Source organism: Muscardinus avellanarius (genome assembly GCF_963383645.1).
Source record: "Muscardinus avellanarius genome assembly, chromosome: X".
In the NCBI taxonomy this organism is placed as follows: Eukaryota; Metazoa; Chordata; class Mammalia; order Rodentia; family Gliridae; genus Muscardinus; species Muscardinus avellanarius.
The window spans coordinates 109,207,774-109,224,795 of record NC_137792.1 but is presented as its reverse complement, the minus strand read 5'-3'; the positions used below and the strand labels follow the sequence as shown (position 1 = coordinate 109,224,795).

At 45.6% G+C, this 17,022-nt stretch overlaps 1 protein-coding gene across 1 annotated transcript; it reads left to right on the top strand.

Annotated features, from left to right (window-relative positions):
• Positions 1-6,247: 6,247 nt before the first annotated feature.
• Positions 6,248-7,345, top strand: P2RY4 (pyrimidinergic receptor P2Y4; the record flags this gene model as incomplete). Its single annotated transcript, XM_080719408.1, has 1 exon — positions 6,248-7,345. One exon carries the CDS (start codon positions 6,248-6,250, stop codon positions 7,343-7,345), a length of 1,098 nt encoding a protein of 365 aa, XP_080575534.1.
• Between the last annotated feature and the right edge of the window lie 9,677 nt (positions 7,346-17,022).

Genomic DNA, 17,022 nt, shown 5'->3' with positions numbered 1-17,022 from the left:
ATATAAAGTAGGTCTGTGAATGTAGCCCAGAGGTAGAAGGCCCCTGGGTTCCATCCTTAGCACCTAAAACAAACAAACAAAAAAAAAAAAACAGTGAATTACCTTACAGATTTGTAGCATTTTGTGGGTTGCAAAGTAGTTTCATACCTGTTAACCAATTAATATTCAGAAAACCCTAAGAGGTTGGTATCATCTCCAGTTCACTGGTGAAGAAGTTAAGTCAAAAAGAGGTGCGCAGGGTCATATATCTAATAAGCTGAAGAATAAGGATTTGAACCCAAGTCTGTCTGGTTCCCCAAACCTGGGATTTTTATGCAAAATCACAGTAGTCAGCTATTTGGACTCAGGTTATAAGTACAGCTCCACTCCTAAATTTCCCTCCTCCTCCTCCTCCTCCTCCTCCTCCTCCTCCTCCTCCTCCTCCTCCTCCTCCTTCTTTCTCTCTCTCTTCTCTCCCTCTCTCTCTCTTTCTCCCTCTCCCTTTCCCTCTCCCCCTCTCTCTGTATTGGGGACTGAACCCAGGAGTGCTCTACCACAGAGCTTCTTTTCCAGCACTTTTTAATTTTTTATTTTGAGACAAGGTCTCACTAAATTACCCAGGATGGCCTCAGACTTGCAGTCTTCCTACCTCAGTGTCCCAAGGCTCTGGGATTATAGGTGAGTGCCACTGAACGGGGCTCACTCCTCCCTATATCCTCCCCGATGCCCTGCCACAGGGTGGGGTCTCTAGGTTTTCCCCATCCAGGTTTCTCGGCCTTGCAAGAGATCTAGATTCCAGATTCCAAAGCCTCCTTTGCAGGCCTGCCTCCTCCTCTCTCAGGATCCAGCTGGGTAACATTCTCAGGACCTGAGAATCAGGATCAGAGTCCTCATTGCTTCTGGGCTCTGATCTCAGTGGATTCTGCACTGGCCTGTTTAACCCTTGCCCACATCACTGCCCACATCATCCTCAGAGAGTCCCACAGCTGCCTGTGTGCCTGAGACAAGCATACTTCTGAAGCCTTAGCACCAGGAGTCCCAGGCTCACTGCTAGTAACAACTTAGTGTTCCCTGGCATGAGGCTGTCAAAATCTAGGCTTGGCTTCCACACCTTCTCCACCATATTCAGACCAGGGTTTCGGGTGTGATGGAGCTAGATGAGGTGCTGTATAGAAAGGGTGGAGTCTGTAAGAGAAGTTGTTGAATAGCATGCCTAGGGAAGAGCGAACTGCCTCCTGATCACTTCCTCTTACACGTGCCTTAAGCATCTCAACAGTTATAGGCTGAAGAATTAACTCCCCACCTTCCCCAAAATTTGTTTCTTGAAAAGCCTTCCTACATCTGTTATAGGCCTTCCAATCTTTTGGTTCCTTAGGCCAGAAATCCTGGAGTCATTGTGTGTGTGTGTGTGTGTGTGTGTGTGTGTGTGTGTGTGTGTGTGTGTTATTGGGGATTGAACCCAGCAGTGCTCTACCTCTGAGTCCTGCCCTGAACTCTACTTTATTTTTATTTTTATTTGTTTATTTATTTATTTATTTATTTATTTATTTATTTATTTATTTTGGTGGTACTGGGGATGGAACCCAGAAGCCTTCTACCTCCGGGCTACACTCTCAGACCTTTTTTATATTTTCTTTGGAAACAAGGTCTCTTAAGCCAGCTGAGGCTGGCTTTGAACCTGCGTGATCCTCCTGTCTCAGCCTCCCAAGCACGGGGATTACAAGCGTGCGCCACCACGCCCGGCAACTTTATTTTTATTTTGAAACAGCGTCTTACTAAGTTACCCCACACTGGCCTCCAACCCACGATCCTCCTGCCTTAGCCTCCCAAGTATTGGGATTACAAGTATGTGCTACTGTGCCTAGCTCATAAGCATATTAAATACCCCCCTTTAAGAAAATCCAGTGTGTTTTCTGTTTTTTATGGAACTGGGGATTAAACCCCAGGGGTGCTCTACCATTGAGAAGTATTCTCAAGCCTCCCCCCCCCCCCGGGTCTGGGGATGGAACCCAGGGGCATTTGACCTCTGAGCCATACCCACTGCCCTATTTTTATTCTTTATTTTGAAACAGGGTCTCACTAAATTGTGGAGGGTCTTGCTAAGTAGCTGAGCCTGTTCGCAAACCACGGTCCTCCAGTTTCAGCCTCCTGAATGCTGGGATTACAAGCGTGCGCCAGCATGCCTGGCTTTATATTTTTATTTATTTATTTATTTATTTGGGTTAAAATCTTCTTTTTAATTTAGTTTTTATTATTTATAAGTGGAACATATTGAGAGCGGTGTACATTTACATTGTGCTTCATGCCCTTTCCCCTCCCTTTCCCTCCCCTCCCAATAGATGATGTCCAGGTTAATCATGTTGTATTTATGCTATTACACATATTCGTATGTAGCTCCTCCATTGAACAACCTCAGCTTTCTTCCTCTCCTATCCTTCCGTTCAAGCTTTGCTGAGATTTCCCCTCCATCATCTGGAGTCCCTCTGGTATTACCACTACTCCCTAGCTTGAACATATTAGAGAAAACATATGTCCCTTCTCTTTCCGTGCTTGACTAACCTCACTTAACATAATGTTCTCTAGTTCCTTCCATCTTCTTGCAAATGCTATTATTTTATTTTTCTTTATGGCTGAATAGAATTCCAGTGTGTGTATTTCCCATAATTTTGCAATCCACTCCTCTGTTGATGGATATCTAGGTTGGTTCCATATTTTGGCTATTACGAACTGTGCTGCTATGAACATGGGTATGCAGATGTTAACGTAGTTCTCTGATTTCAACCCCTTTGGAAAGATACCCAGGAGTGGTATAGCCGGATCATATGGTGGATCCATTCCCAGTTTTCCAAGGAATCTCCATACTGATCTCCATAGTGGTTGAACTACTTTGCACTCCCACCAACATTGTAGTACTGGGGATAGAACCCAGTGACATTCTACCCGGGAGCTACACCCTCAGCTCTATTTTTTATTCCTTATTTTGAAACACGGTTGCAAAAGGGCCTCACTAAGGCTAAGGATGTCCACGAACTCGAATCCTCCTCTCTCAACCTCCCGAGTGCTGGGATTACAAGCGTGCACCACCATGCCCAGCCCTATTTATTTTAATTTTGAAACAGGGTCTTTCTAAGCTGCTGAGGATCGTGCTCAGTTGCCAAGGCTGGCCTCAAACCCGCGCCCCTCCTGCCTCAGCCTGCTAAGTGATGAGATTATAGGCACGTGCCACGGCATCTATCTTGGAGTCATTCTTGACTCCTTTTTTCTCTCATAACCAACATTAATAAATCTTGTCACTACTTTCAAAATTGATACAAAATCTAAACACTTGTCACCATCCCTGCCACCGATCAGAGCTACCATCCCGTCTATGGCCTCTTTCTTGGTCTTCCCTATGCTCCCAGGCCCCGTAGTCTATTCTCCAAATACAGCTGACCAGTTAGCCTTCTACAGTATAAATAAGATCACAGCACCCTTCCTCCACACTCAGTGGTCTTCTGTTCCCTCAGTAAAGCCCAGAGTGTCCTTATAGTGGCCTGCTAGCACTTTCAGAATCCGGTCTCTACCAATGCTGCTGACCTCATCTCCTACATTTTCCTTCCCCACAACAAGCAAGTTTTATTCAAGTTACTCTAGTATTATACAACTAACACTCTCTCTCCCTCTCTCTCTCTCTCTCTCTCTCTCTCTCTCTCTCTCTCTCTGTAATGAGGCTTGAGCTCAAGGGCATTTGAGCTCTGAACTACATCCCTAACCCTTTTATTAGTTTTTATAGCATTGAGGATTGATTGAACCGAGACGCCTTTTACCTCTAAGCTACATACATCCACAAGCCTATTTTATTTTTGTTTTGAGATAGGGTCTCGCTTCATTTCTGAGGCTGTCTTTTAGCCTGCAATCTTTCTGTCTCTGCCTTCCAAATACTGGGATTACGGGTATGTACCACCACACCTGGATTTGGAAACAGGGACCCTGTTGCTGAGGGTCCCTCAAAGTAACTGCAGCTGGCCTCAGCCCTGCACTCCTCCTGTCTCAGCCTCCTAAGTACCGGGATTTCTAGGTGTACAACACCATGTCAAGCTTAAAACAGCAATGATCTCTTCCCCTTTTCCTTTCCTTGCTCTTTCCCCTCTTTTATTTTTCTCTGTAACAATGATCAAAGTGTCATTAGGCTGAGAGTTATTTTCTGTCTTGTTTGCTTTTAGTGAACTACTAATTTCTAGAACTGGAGGATCTTCATGGTAAATATTTGTTGCTATTTTCCTGGATCATGGCCAGTGGCTGAGAGGAACAACTAAGAATACACATTAGGTCATGGATACCGCAGTCTGGTCCAAAGGCAGGCTTGTCTGTGTTTGAATCTTGATTCTACTACTAATTAACATAACCCTTAAATTTCTATGCCTTTGTTTTCTCATTGGCAAAGTGGCAAAATAATAGAACCTACTTCATTGACAGACCATGGGGCCATTAATAAGTATAAAGTCCTTAGAATAGCACCCAGCATCATAATAGGAGCTATATAAACAGTTGTTATAATTATATGCCTATGGATTTAAGATGTATATCAGAGCCAGGTGTGGTGGTGCAGTCCTGTAATTCAGTGCTTGGGAGACTAAGATAAGAGTGTAGCAGGTTTGAGGCCTATGCACTGTAGCAAGACCCTGTTTCAAAATAAAAGTACAATGAAATAGGGCTGAGAGTACAGCTCAGAGGTAGAAAACCCTTGGGTTCAATCCCTAGTACCAAAAAGAAAAAAAAAGTTGTATATCAGTAGTTTAGGTTTGGTAAAATCTTTTAATGTTTTGAATTGCAGTTCCCATATTAAAATGTATTTCTCGCCCGGCATGGTGGAGCACACTTGTCATCCCAGTAATTGAGAGGCTGAGGCAGGAGGATTGAGGGTTTGAGTCCAGCCTCAGCAACTTAGTGAGACACTGTTTCAAAAATAAAAAATAAAATAGGGCTGGAGGTGTAGCTCAGAGGTAGAGTGCCCCTGAGTTCAATCGAGTCCAGCCTCAGCAACTTAGTGAGACACTGTTTCAAAAATAAAAAATAAAATAGGGCTGGAGGTGTAGCTCAGAGGTAGAGTGCCCCTGAGTTCAATCCCCAGTACCCTCCTCCCCAAATGTTCCATGTTTCTGCTCATTTCCACAGATTTCACTGGAATTTAGCTCTCTAATTTAGTTATCTATGGCCTGGCTCTCCATCTGCGAGCTGGGATGTTTGCCTGTGTACTTGTCCCCACAATCCTGGTGAAGCTGTTAAAAAGTAATCTCATTGGGTCCCAGTTTCCCAAGCTGTATACCGAGTGGGTGGGACTAGGTAATCCCCAAGGGCCTTTCCAGCACTGACAATCTCCCGGGACTGGACAGGAGGAGGGACTGGCCCCACCTTGAGCCCTGCCTCCTTGGTTATGCCCTCTGGCTGCCAAAGGGAAGGGCCAGAGTCAGCTGGGCTCAGCCTCAGAGGTACCAGGTAGGAGATGTGCCGAGGCTGTCGGGCAAGGGTGGCAGGGGTTTGTTGGGCTGTAGGCAGGTGCTGGAGGAAGGTGTCAGGAGCAAATAGAGTACAGAGAAGTGGGACTGGGCTGAAAGGAGAGGTGATGATAGTATGGGGAGAGATGCCCCTCTTCACAGGGACATGGCTGGGGTAACAAGTTAGGAGAGGATTTGGGCCTGGGCATCTGCTCAGTGTACTGGCCAGCCTTCACCTTATCGGCTAGCCAGGCTCTATGGGACCAAGTTAGCCACAGGTTGAGAACACCTGAAGCCCAGGCACTGCCCTTCAGAATCCCAACACTGCCTGCTACTCAAGGCTTCCCAGGCTGGGCTGGGCTGCGCACACTCCCCACCTCTCCCAAGTGCTTTCCTCTCCCTCTCCCTCCTCCTCCTCCTCCTCCTCCTCCTCCTCCTCCTCCTCCTCCTCCTGCTCCCCCTCCTCCTTTCCTCCTCCTCCTCTTCCTTCTCCTCGTCCTGCTCCTTCTCCTTCTCCTCCTCCTTCTTTTCTTGCAGTACTGGGGATTGAACCCAGAGGCACTCTACCCAGAGCCAGCCCTATTTTTTTTTAAACAAGGTCACATTAAGTTGCTTGAAGTCCTCCCTAAATTGCTGAGGCTAGCCTCCAACCTTTGATCCTCCTGTCTCAGCCTGCCACAAACTGGCATTGCAGGCATATGCCAACACACCCAGCTTCTTTTGCCCCGGATCAAGACTGGGGACCAGGACAATCCAGTCCCCCTCATTTCTGACCTTTCTACTTCTAGGCGGCCATGACCAGGACAGAGTCCTCGCTTTTCAGATCCCTAGGCCCCAGCACGGGTCCTGGGGATGATGAGATGGAAGTGGACTGCTGGTTTAACGAGGAGTTCAAGTTCATCCTGCTGCCAGTGAGCTACGGGGTGGTTTTTGTGCTGGGCCTGGCCCTCAACGCTGTGACGCTCTGGCTCTTCCTTTTTCGACTCCGACCCTGGGATGCGACAGCCACCTACATGTTTCACTTGGCATTGTCAGACACCCTGTACGTGCTGTCTCTGCCCACCCTTGTCTACTATTACGCTGCCCGCAACCACTGGCCCTTCGGCACTGGGTTCTGCAAGTTTGTCCGCTTTCTCTTCTACTGGAACCTCTACTGCAGCGTCCTCTTCCTCACCTGCATCAGCGTGCACCGCTACCTGGGCATCTGCCACCCACTCCGGGCACTGCGCTGGGGCTGCCCTCGCATAGCCAGCCTTCTCTGTCTGGCCGTGTGGTTGGGGGTTGCTGGCTGCCTCACGCCCAACCTGTTCTTCGTCACGACCAGCACGAGGGGGGCCACCATCCTGTGCCACGACACTACCCGGCCTGAGGAGTTTGGGCACTACGTGTACTTCAGCTCAGCAGTGATGGGGCTCCTCTTCGGCTTGCCCTACCTAGTAACTCTGGTCTGCTATGCACTCACCGCCCGGCGCCTGTATCGGCCGCTGCCCGGGGCCGGATACTCATCCTCCCGCCTCCGTTCTCTGCGCACCATCTCCGTGGTGCTGGCCGTCTTCACCATCTGCTTCGTGCCTTTCCACATCACCCGCACCATTTACTACCTGGCCAGGCTGTTGGAAGCCAACTGCCAGGTGCTGAACATTGTCAACGTGCTCTACAAAGTGACTCGGCCCCTGGCCAGTGTCAACAGCTGCCTGGACCCAGTACTCTACCTGCTCACCGGGGACAAGTATCGGCGTCAGTTCCGGCAGCTGTGCAGTGGCCGTGGGCCCCAGCCCCCCAGGGGCACTTCCTCTCTGGCGCTGGTGTCCCTGCCCGAGGTCAGCAGCTGCAGGTGGGCCAGTGCCCCCCAGGACAGTGGCCATCCTGCCCTTAGGGCAGAGAGACTGTAACAGTGGAAGCTGGGATGGGAGAGGAAAGGGGGTAAGTCCTGGGCAGAGGTGAGGGAAACTAACAGTGACACTGGATCGGGGCGTCAGTCACCTTTTTAGCTAAAGGTAGTAGCAGTTACTCCACTGCTTTTATTTCTTATTTTTTATTTTTGGTGGTACTGGGGATTGAACCCAGGGGCCATTCTACCTCCGAGCTACATCCCCAGACCCCCTTTTTAATTCTTTATTTTTAAACAGGGTTCTCACTACGTTGCAGAGGACCTCACTAAATAGCTGAGGCTGGCCTCGAACCTGGATCCTCCTGTCTCAGACTCCCCAGTACGGGGATTACAAGTGTACACCACCATGCCCAGCTCCCTATTTTATTTTTTGAAACAGGGTTTTGATAAGTTACTGTGATTCTCCTGTCTCAGCCTTCCAAGTTCTGGGATTATAGGTGTGCACTACCATGCCCAGCTTCCTTCTCTCCCTTCCTTCCTTCTTTCCTTCTTTTGAATTCAACCTAGGGGCACTCTACCACTGAGTCACACACCCAGCTCATTTTATTTTAGTTGGTACTGGGAATTCAATCCAGGGTGTTGTTCTACCTCTGAGCTATACCCCCAGACCTTTTTTTTTTTTTTCACATTTTGAAACAGAGTCTCACTAAGTTGCTAAGGATCTCACTTAACTGCCAAGGCTGCCCTTAAACCTAAGAGCCTTCTATTTCTGCCTCCCACCTACTTGGATTACAGGCTTGTGTTACTGAACCTGGCTTTATTTTGTATTTTGAAACGAGGTCTCGCTAAGTTACTGCACACATTGGTCCTGTTTCTCGATCTTTCAAGGTTTCCCCAGCTCTTATTCCCCATTCCATGTCCCCCCACGTCCTCCCACAACAAGCAGTTCTACAGCCAGGCAAGAGCTTTCTACTGGAGGCACGGGGACGGCGGGTTGTTTCAGGATTGGCCTGATTTATCCTATGATGATAGCCAGAGTCAGAAAGTAGGGGCACTGGCATATCACAGAGGCCATATATACCATGCGAAGCACCCACACCCACAACCACTTCTTGGTACCCCACAAAGTCTTGCCTACCAAGGAGCTAAAATGGGGTGAAATCCCAGGGAGCCTACCGGCCAGGGCCCCACACACAGTTGGAGGCCTGGCACTGTGCACAGCCACGAGGCACAGCCCTGCCCTGGGGTGGGGGCCCTGGGGCACACCAGAGGGCAGGGCTCTAGTTGATGGCAGGCAGCCTTGGGAGTGGGCATGGAACTGGACCTCTTTATGTTGTTTGCTGAGAGCATATTTGATAGCTCTCCTGTACTTACGGAAACGAAGACGGAGAGGGAGGAGCTCTCCCACACTGGAGGGTAGAGCAGGTTTGTGCAGAGGACTGGGTGGGGACAGGATTGACGCCCAGAGCTGGCTCTTCACTGGTCTGTCCCCTTTCTCTAGCTTCTGCCCCAGACGAATGATAAATTTGTCGCCAGCTCTTTAGGATCAGCTTTTAGGACTTTGAAGTCAGGGTGGGCCACTGGGGTTAGGATGGTTCCATTCGAAGTTTCTTGCCCACTTGCTACTCCCCTCCCCTAGAGCTCTCTTAGCAGCACTTATGGCTTTATAGGATTGAGTGAGAGTATAGAGGTGGGGAAGCTGATCTCTTAGCCTTGGGAAATAAGAATTTCTGGAAGGCATTCCTGAGAATGATGGGCTCACACGTCCAGGCTCTGTCCATCCAAAAATGCCTTGTAGCCTGTCAGTCTCCTGAGTCAGACCCCAGCTTGCCTATCTTTCAAGCCACCCTTGCTCATCTGGCTCTGATCTCTTGCTTGCCCAGTAATAGCAAGTCCTATTGACTTCTGAGTGGGTCTCTCTCTCCCTGGAGACTAGTGATGGGACTAGATGGCAGGAGATAAAGATTCAATGCTCCTGTGTCCTCCTTTCCATTCTCTGAGGAGCTCGTTCTTTCTCCCTACGTATCCAGGCCTCTGCTGGAATCCAGGGTGCCTTCTGTTAGGAGTAAATGCACTGGCCTCCCCGCTTCTTAGTAGTCTCTCAGGCTCAGGGCTGCTGCTGCCTAAACGGTTTCTCACCTGCATTCTCTCTGCCTCTCTCTCTCTTTCACACACACACACACACACACACACACACACACACGCACACACCCCCCACTGGGGCTCGAACCCAGGAGTGTTCTACAACCCCAGCTCTATATTTCCAATTTTGAGACGGCTTCACTAAGTTTCCAGGGCTGGCCTTGAACCTTTCAATCCTCCTATTTCCATCTTTCAGTTACTGGGATTATAGGTATGTGCTGGCTACTTTCTTCCCTTTATCCTTACGGCCAGGGCCTCCCTTTCTGTTAACCAGCCCACCTGACAGCTGCACTTGGTAACGCTGCTCTCTTCATTACAACTGACTCAGCCACTTCCATTTCCTCAATCCTTATAATTCCCATCTGTTTAATCAACACTAATTGCCTGGACTTCATTGTCTGCTACTTTAGAGCTGTCTTCACTTGCACTCTAGCTTGAAACACCTGGCTTACCTTACCTTGGGCGTCTCTCTCTCTCTCTCTGTCTCTCTCTCTCTGTCTCTCTCTCTCTGTCTCTCTCTCTCTCTCTCTCTCTCTCTCTCTCTCTCTCTCTCTCTCTCTCTCTCTCTGTGTGTGTGTGTGTGTGTGTGTGTACTGAGGACTGAACCTCACAGCATTTTACCTCTAAGCTACACCCTCCAGCCCTATTTTATTTTTCATTTTGAAATCAGGTCTTGCTAAGTTGCTGACAGTCTCACTAAATAGTGGAGACTGGTCTTGAACCTGTGATCCTTTTCTCTCAAGCTTCCCAAGTATTGAGATTACAGGCATGTACCTACATTCCCAACTTACCCGTTGCATTTCTAGTGAACTGTCTATAGAAGCTCTTCTATTATTTCACATTCTGAAGGTCCAACTCATTCCTAACATCTGAAGAATTCCCTTGCCTCTTGTGAACCTGAGATCTAATATATCAACTTCTCTCTGCTCCACTCAAAATAACCTCACGTCTACACCTGTCTTGTCTTTCTCCCTTTTTTCTCTGCAGCCCCAGAAGAAATTCCTTTATTTATTCTTCATCATTTTCAGTCCATTTTTAAAAAATATTAGAAAATATTCTACTTGGAGGTAGAATACCCCTGGGTTCAATCCTCAGTACCAAAAAGTTAGATAATTTAAAAAAATCATCTAATTGCCTGGACTTCATTGTCAGCTACTTTAGAGCTGTCTTCACTTGCACTATAGCAAAACGTATTAATAATTATACATAATACTAGATTGCATTGTGGCACATTCCCCCCTAATCTTCATCCTCTATATTACTGGTCTCCCTTCTATTTTCTTTTTTTTTTTTTTTTGTTTTCTTCTCTAGCTTCCACGTATGGCAAAAAACATTCACTTTCTGAGTCTGGTTTACTCAAGACAATGTTCTCCAGTTCCACCCATTTTCATGCAAAAGCATCGGCAGCCTCATACACCACTGGTCTCATAAGTACTTAAAAAAAAGCCAGGTGTAGTAGTGCACGCCTGAAATTCCAGCACTTGGGAGGCTGAGACAGGAGGATCACAGGTTTATGGCCAGCCTCAGCCACTTAGTGAGGCCCTATTTCTAAATATTAAATAGAGCTATAGTATACCTTTGAAGTAGAATGCCTTTGGGTTCAGTAGAATGCCCCTGGGTTCAGCCTCTGACCTCCCCCCCAAAAAAAAAGCAGCTTGACACACTGGCACTTGCTTGTAATCCCAATTCTTGGGTGGCTGAGACAGGAGGATCATAGGTTTGAGGCAATTTAACTGCTTGAAAATAAAGAAATAATAAAAACATAAATACATAAATAGTCTTGGGCTGTATCTTAGAGGTAGAATACTCCTGGTTTCAATCCTCAGTACCAAAACAGACAAGCCCCAAACAAAGCATCTAATTGATACCTTAACCTTAACTTTAACCAAAGCATCTAATTGATACCTTCTGTCTACCATTCTATTCATCTTTATTCACATCACTAGCACATTTCTAGAAAAAAGACCATAAATTCCATTCCTTCACCACAGAATTCTTCCTTAACTTTCTGAATCTGGCTTCCTTTCTACTTTCTTGCACATAGAAGAACACCCACTACCTCTTCACCAATACTATTAATGATCTTTCCTCTCTGTCCTATTTCATTCGACTCCTACATGTCTTCTTTACATTTTTAAAAATAAAAACAACACTTGAAAAATCTCATTGTGACATGAAGAGAAAATTTTTAAGAAAATCTTCACATATACTTTCTTTTTTGTGTGTTTTTTTTCTTTTAACAATTTTTTATTGAACATGAATAGTATACATTTAAACTATATTTGGTGCCCTCTCCCCTTGCCCCCGTTTTCCCTTCCCCCCTCCCACCAATGGTTGTCCAGGTTAACCATGTCATATTCATAATTATGAATATACTTTCTTTTTAAAATTTTTTTATTGGTGCATTATATTCATATGTCATATTGGGGTAAGATTGCTTATACTGTCAAACGCTAAATAATAGCCCAGTGTGGTGGCACATGCTTGTAATCCCAGTACTTAGGAGGCTGAGACAGAAGGATCACAAGTTCATGGCCAGCCTCAACTGCTTAGTGAGGCCCTTTGCAACTCATTGAGAACCTGTTTCAAAATAAAGAATAAAAAATAGTGCTAGGGGGTATAGTTTGGAGGTAGAATGTCCCTGGGTTCCATCCTAGTACTGCAGAAAAACAAAACAATACAAAACAAAAAAACCCACTAAATGATCATTTTTACTTTTTCATCTTCTGTGTGCTGTCACTTTGCATACATAAACATACATTATAGGAGTACACCCATAATGTAGATATCTTTTTGTTTTGTTTTGTTTTTGGTGGTACTGGGGTTCCTGGAAGCCCTTCTACCTCTGGGCTACACTCCCAGACCTATTTTTTTTTTTTTTTTGGAAACAGGGTCTCTTAAGCCAGTGCGGCTGGCTTCGAATCTGCGCGATCCTCCTGTCTCCGCCTCCCCAAGTGCGGGGATTACAAGTGTGCACCACCATGCCCGGCATAATGTATATAATAATGTATATATCTTTTAAGATTCTGCTTTAAGCCAGGCATACCTGCAATCCCAGTATTTGGGTGTCTGAAACAGGAGGATTGCAGGTTCAAGGCTAGTCTTAGCAACTTAGCAAGGCCCTCATCAATTTAGGCAGATCCTATTTCAAAATAAAAAATAAAGACAGGTGTGGTAGTGCAGGCTTGTAATCCCAGTATTTGGGAGGCTGAAGCAGGAGGCTCGCGGTTCGCAGACAGCCTCAGTTACTTAGTGAGGCCCTTTGCAACTCAGTGAGACCCTGTTTCAAAATAAAGAATAAAAAATAGGGTTGGGGTGTAGCTTGGAGGTAGAATGCCCCTGGGTTCAAGCCCCAGTACCACAATAATATTTTTTCATTGTAACTTTATCATTTCAATGGCCACATACAATTACTTCCATTGGTAAATTATATTTTATTTGACTGTTCCCTTATTATTGGACATTTAGGTGACTCTCATTTTTTTCTGTCCTTTGAACATCCAAATGTGTATGGCTTTTTTTCTGTGTAATTCTGTTTCTAGGACATGTTCCCTGGAGTGGGATTACTGGACCAAGGAGCATGAATGTTTTTATGGATGATGGTTTTCAAAATGACTGCACAAATATTCAACATCATGATGACATATGAATGTTCCAGTTCCCTTGCTGCTCTAGCATCAGACTTTATAAGAAGAAATCTTTTTGGATGGTTAAAATTTAATGTGTTAATTTCATTTCTGTGATTGCTAGTGGAATTGAACAGTTTCCCTATGCTTGCTATTTGCATTCTTTTCCAATTGGAATCTTAGTGGTATTCTTATATCTAAATGTAGACCTTATTTAATATACATATGGACCTTTTGTCATATATATATATATATATATATATATATATATATATATACACACACACACACTGGGGATTGAACCCCAGGGCATTCTATATCTAAGCTATACCTCCATCCCTTTTTATTTTGAAACAAGGTCTTGCTATGTTGCTGAGGCTGGCCTCAAACCTGTGATCCTCCTGTCTCAGCCTGTCAAATACTGGTTCTTTTGTTATATTTGATATACATATTTGGCAATTTTATTTGTAATCCTTTTAATTTTAGCCCCTTCATTTCCTCTCAATTTAGAGTCTGTTTCCTCCTGCTTTTCTCTCTGATTACTTCCTGCCTGTCTCTGGCTGGCATCTCATTCCCTTTTATGGAGTGAATAGAGATCTGTCACAGAGTCATAGCATTTGGGAATTCTTGATGCTCTTCCCCCATTTGATTGTTGGTGATCTTTTGGAGAGAACCTATATACAGTTGAAAACAATTAAATTGTCCATAGTCCTTGACAATACCTCTGAGATCAAATAGGGCCTGAATACTCCTTCACTGTCCAGTGTGGGAACAGACCCAGAGAGATAACTTGCCCATGACTTACCAATTTAATGACAGGTCAGAGAATAGGCCCCAGGTCTCCTGACCCTTGGGGCTCCTTCCATTCCACAATGCCAGCTCAGTTCTAGGCCTGATCTTTTCTCCCAAGCTCTACCTCTACATCTTCAATGGCCCACTGGACAGCTTCTTTTTCATTTTATTTTTATTTTCTGTGGTGCTGGGGATTGAACCCAGGGGCATTCTACCTCTAAGCTACACCCCAGCCCTATTTTTCTTTATTTTGAAACAGGCTCTCACCAAGTTGAGGAAGGCTTCGCTAAGTAGCCTAAAGCTGGCCACAAACCTGCAAGCCTCCTGTCACAGCCTCCCAAGGACTGGGATTACAAGCGTGCATCACTGCACCTGGCCCACTGGACTACTCATTTCTGTTCATGACACCTTTCTTCAAGTTACCTAGGCTGGAAAACATCCACTCTTCTCTCTTCCTCTCTCACCAGGTGCTGCTGTTGCTTTCTTTGCACGTTCAGGGGTCTATGGCCATAGACCAAATGTCTCTTTTCTAATTAAACTCATCTTGGATTTCTCTTTCCAAGCAAAACTTGCACATTCTCACCTTCCTACCTTTATTCTTCCTGTCCACACACTACAATGCCATCCCTTTCTTCTCTCGCTGTCCTTCCCCTGCCTGGTTTCCAAGACCAAACTTAAGTCGGGCTTTCTCTTTGAGGCCTTCTCTGCTGAATCTTACCCACAGTAAACTCCCTGGTCACATTTTCGTTTCCACCTGTAAACATCTTCAGCTACTGTAATAGAAGGGAAAAGAACATAGGACAGAAGATCAGAAGACCCAGACTGAAACCCTGATTCTGAAAGTGGGACTCAAGTGTGTCACCTTGAATGAGTCACTCAGACTCTCTGAGCCACAATTTCATCATCTGGGGAATGAAGATCATAATCTCAGCCTTAATTACTTCTTCAGATTGTGGCAAGGTTCTGCAAGTCCAGAGAGCTAAGCAAATCTAAGTGGCTGTTATTATATCATTCCATTTGCTTAATAAATGGTGCTTGATAAATATTTTCTGAACAATTACAGTTCAATGTATTGTTTCTTTTCCTAGGTATATATCCACTTGAGGATGTTAAAAGAACTCCAAGAAATTAAGGGCCTAGAGGAACTTTAGAATGATTAAAGCTGGGGAGGGCATTAGAAAGATATTTTGGAGAAAATTGGGCCTATCTAGCATCTTTCTCCTTTGCAGGGGTAGGGGGTACTGAAAATTGAACCCAAGGACATTCTACCTCTGAATTATGCCCCTACCCCATTCCTTTTATGTAATTACTTTTGAAATAGTCTTGCCAAGTTGCTGGGGGCCTAAGTTGTGGAGGCTGGCCTCAAACCTGCGATCCTCCTGTATCAATCTGCAGGTGGCTCAGCATCTCATATTCCATTGGGTAGGCTACTCGCTCCTTGGCCTGCCCGTAAGGCTAACGTGGATGCGGGTGGGGGGAGATGGCACATCTGAACTTGCCCTTTCCACAGTTGTTCATTCCACGATTCCTAGCTGGATAGCCACTCACTAGATCCCGCTGAGCTTCAGTTTCCTCATCGATAAATTAAGGTCGCTGTATCTATTTGACAGGCTCATGGTGAAAAGTCAGTAGAGCATTGAATGAAGAAACATTCTTTACAGTCCCCTGTAGGTGGAGATCACCTTCTCACAGTTTTCCTATTTTTTTCTTTATTTGTGGTACTAGGGATTGAACTCAGGGATGCTCTACCCCTGAGCTGCCCCTCCAGCCCACTCCCCTTTTATTTTTTTTGGTAATAGTGATTAACCCCAGGGGCAGTCTACCTCCGAACTACACCCCCATCCCTATTTCTTATTCTTTATTTGGAAACAGGGTCTCACCGAGTTGTGGAGGACCTCACTAAGTAGCTGAGGCTGGCCACGAACCACGATCCTCCTGTCTCAGCCTCCCAAATTACAAGTGTGTGCCACCACACCCGGCTCTCCCATTCCTATTTTATTTTTATTTGGAAACAGATTCTCACTAAAATTGCTGAGAAACTCTCTAACCTGCTGAGGCTGGCCTCAAACCAGCAATCCTCCTTTCTCAGCCTTCCAAGTTCAGGGATTACAGGCATGTGCCACCATGCCCAGCTATTACTGTCAACTTTGTTTTAGTTCTTGGATATACTCATGGGAAGGAGAAACCATGTGAATTTGGAAAATTTGATAGAAAAATCAATTGAGCTGGGCGTGGTGGCGCACGCTTGTAATCCCAGCACTTGGGAGGCTGAGACAGGAGGATCGCACAGGTTCGAAGCCAGCCTCAGCTGCTTAGTGAGGCTCTCAGCAACTTAGTGAGACCCTGTTTTCAAATAAAATATTAAAAAAGGTCTGGGAGTATAGCCCGGAGGTAGAAAGCCTCTGGGTTCCACCCCCAGTACCACACACAAAACAATCAATTGATTCCTCAGGGGCACTTGGATGGTGATACCTGGTCAAATTGTGTTACTTCTCGCTGAAAACTAATGTAGTGCTCATTGTAAAACTCATTCCCGGTACTAACTTAACAGCCTTCTAACGTGAATAGAACATTTCTCTTTTCCTACTCTTGCTAGATTCCTTTCCAGACAATAGCCATTGTTCTTTGAGAATTTTAGCTAGTTTGATTTTCTTAATATATTGGGACAGGAACCCAGGCGCATTCTGCCTCTACACTACCCCGGACTCAGCCTCAGCAGCGTAAAGAGACTCTCAGGAAACTAGTGAGAACCTGTTTCAAAATACTAATCCCCCCAAAAAAACCCAACCCCACCAACTTTCAACACTGTTCTGTTGGAAATAAAAACATTTTCTGTACCACAAAAAGGTGTGTGTGTGTGTGTGTGTGTGTGTTTGAAACAGGATCTTGCAAGTTATCTCACTCTGGCCTTGAACCTGCGATGCTCCTGTCTCAGCCCCTGAGAGTAGCTGGAATTACCAGTGCATAACACTGTGCTTGACTTTTTTTTTCTTATTTTACATGTAGAGATGTAGAACATACTTTCCTACATTTGCCAGAAAAGCTTACTGCATTTCCAATTTGATGGAAGACTTTTCCCTCCCTTCTCCTAATAGAAACTAAAACAATTTTCTTGCAGACTTCTCCTCCTCCTCCCCCCCTCCTCCTCCTCCTCCTCCTCCTTCTCCTTTTTGTGGTA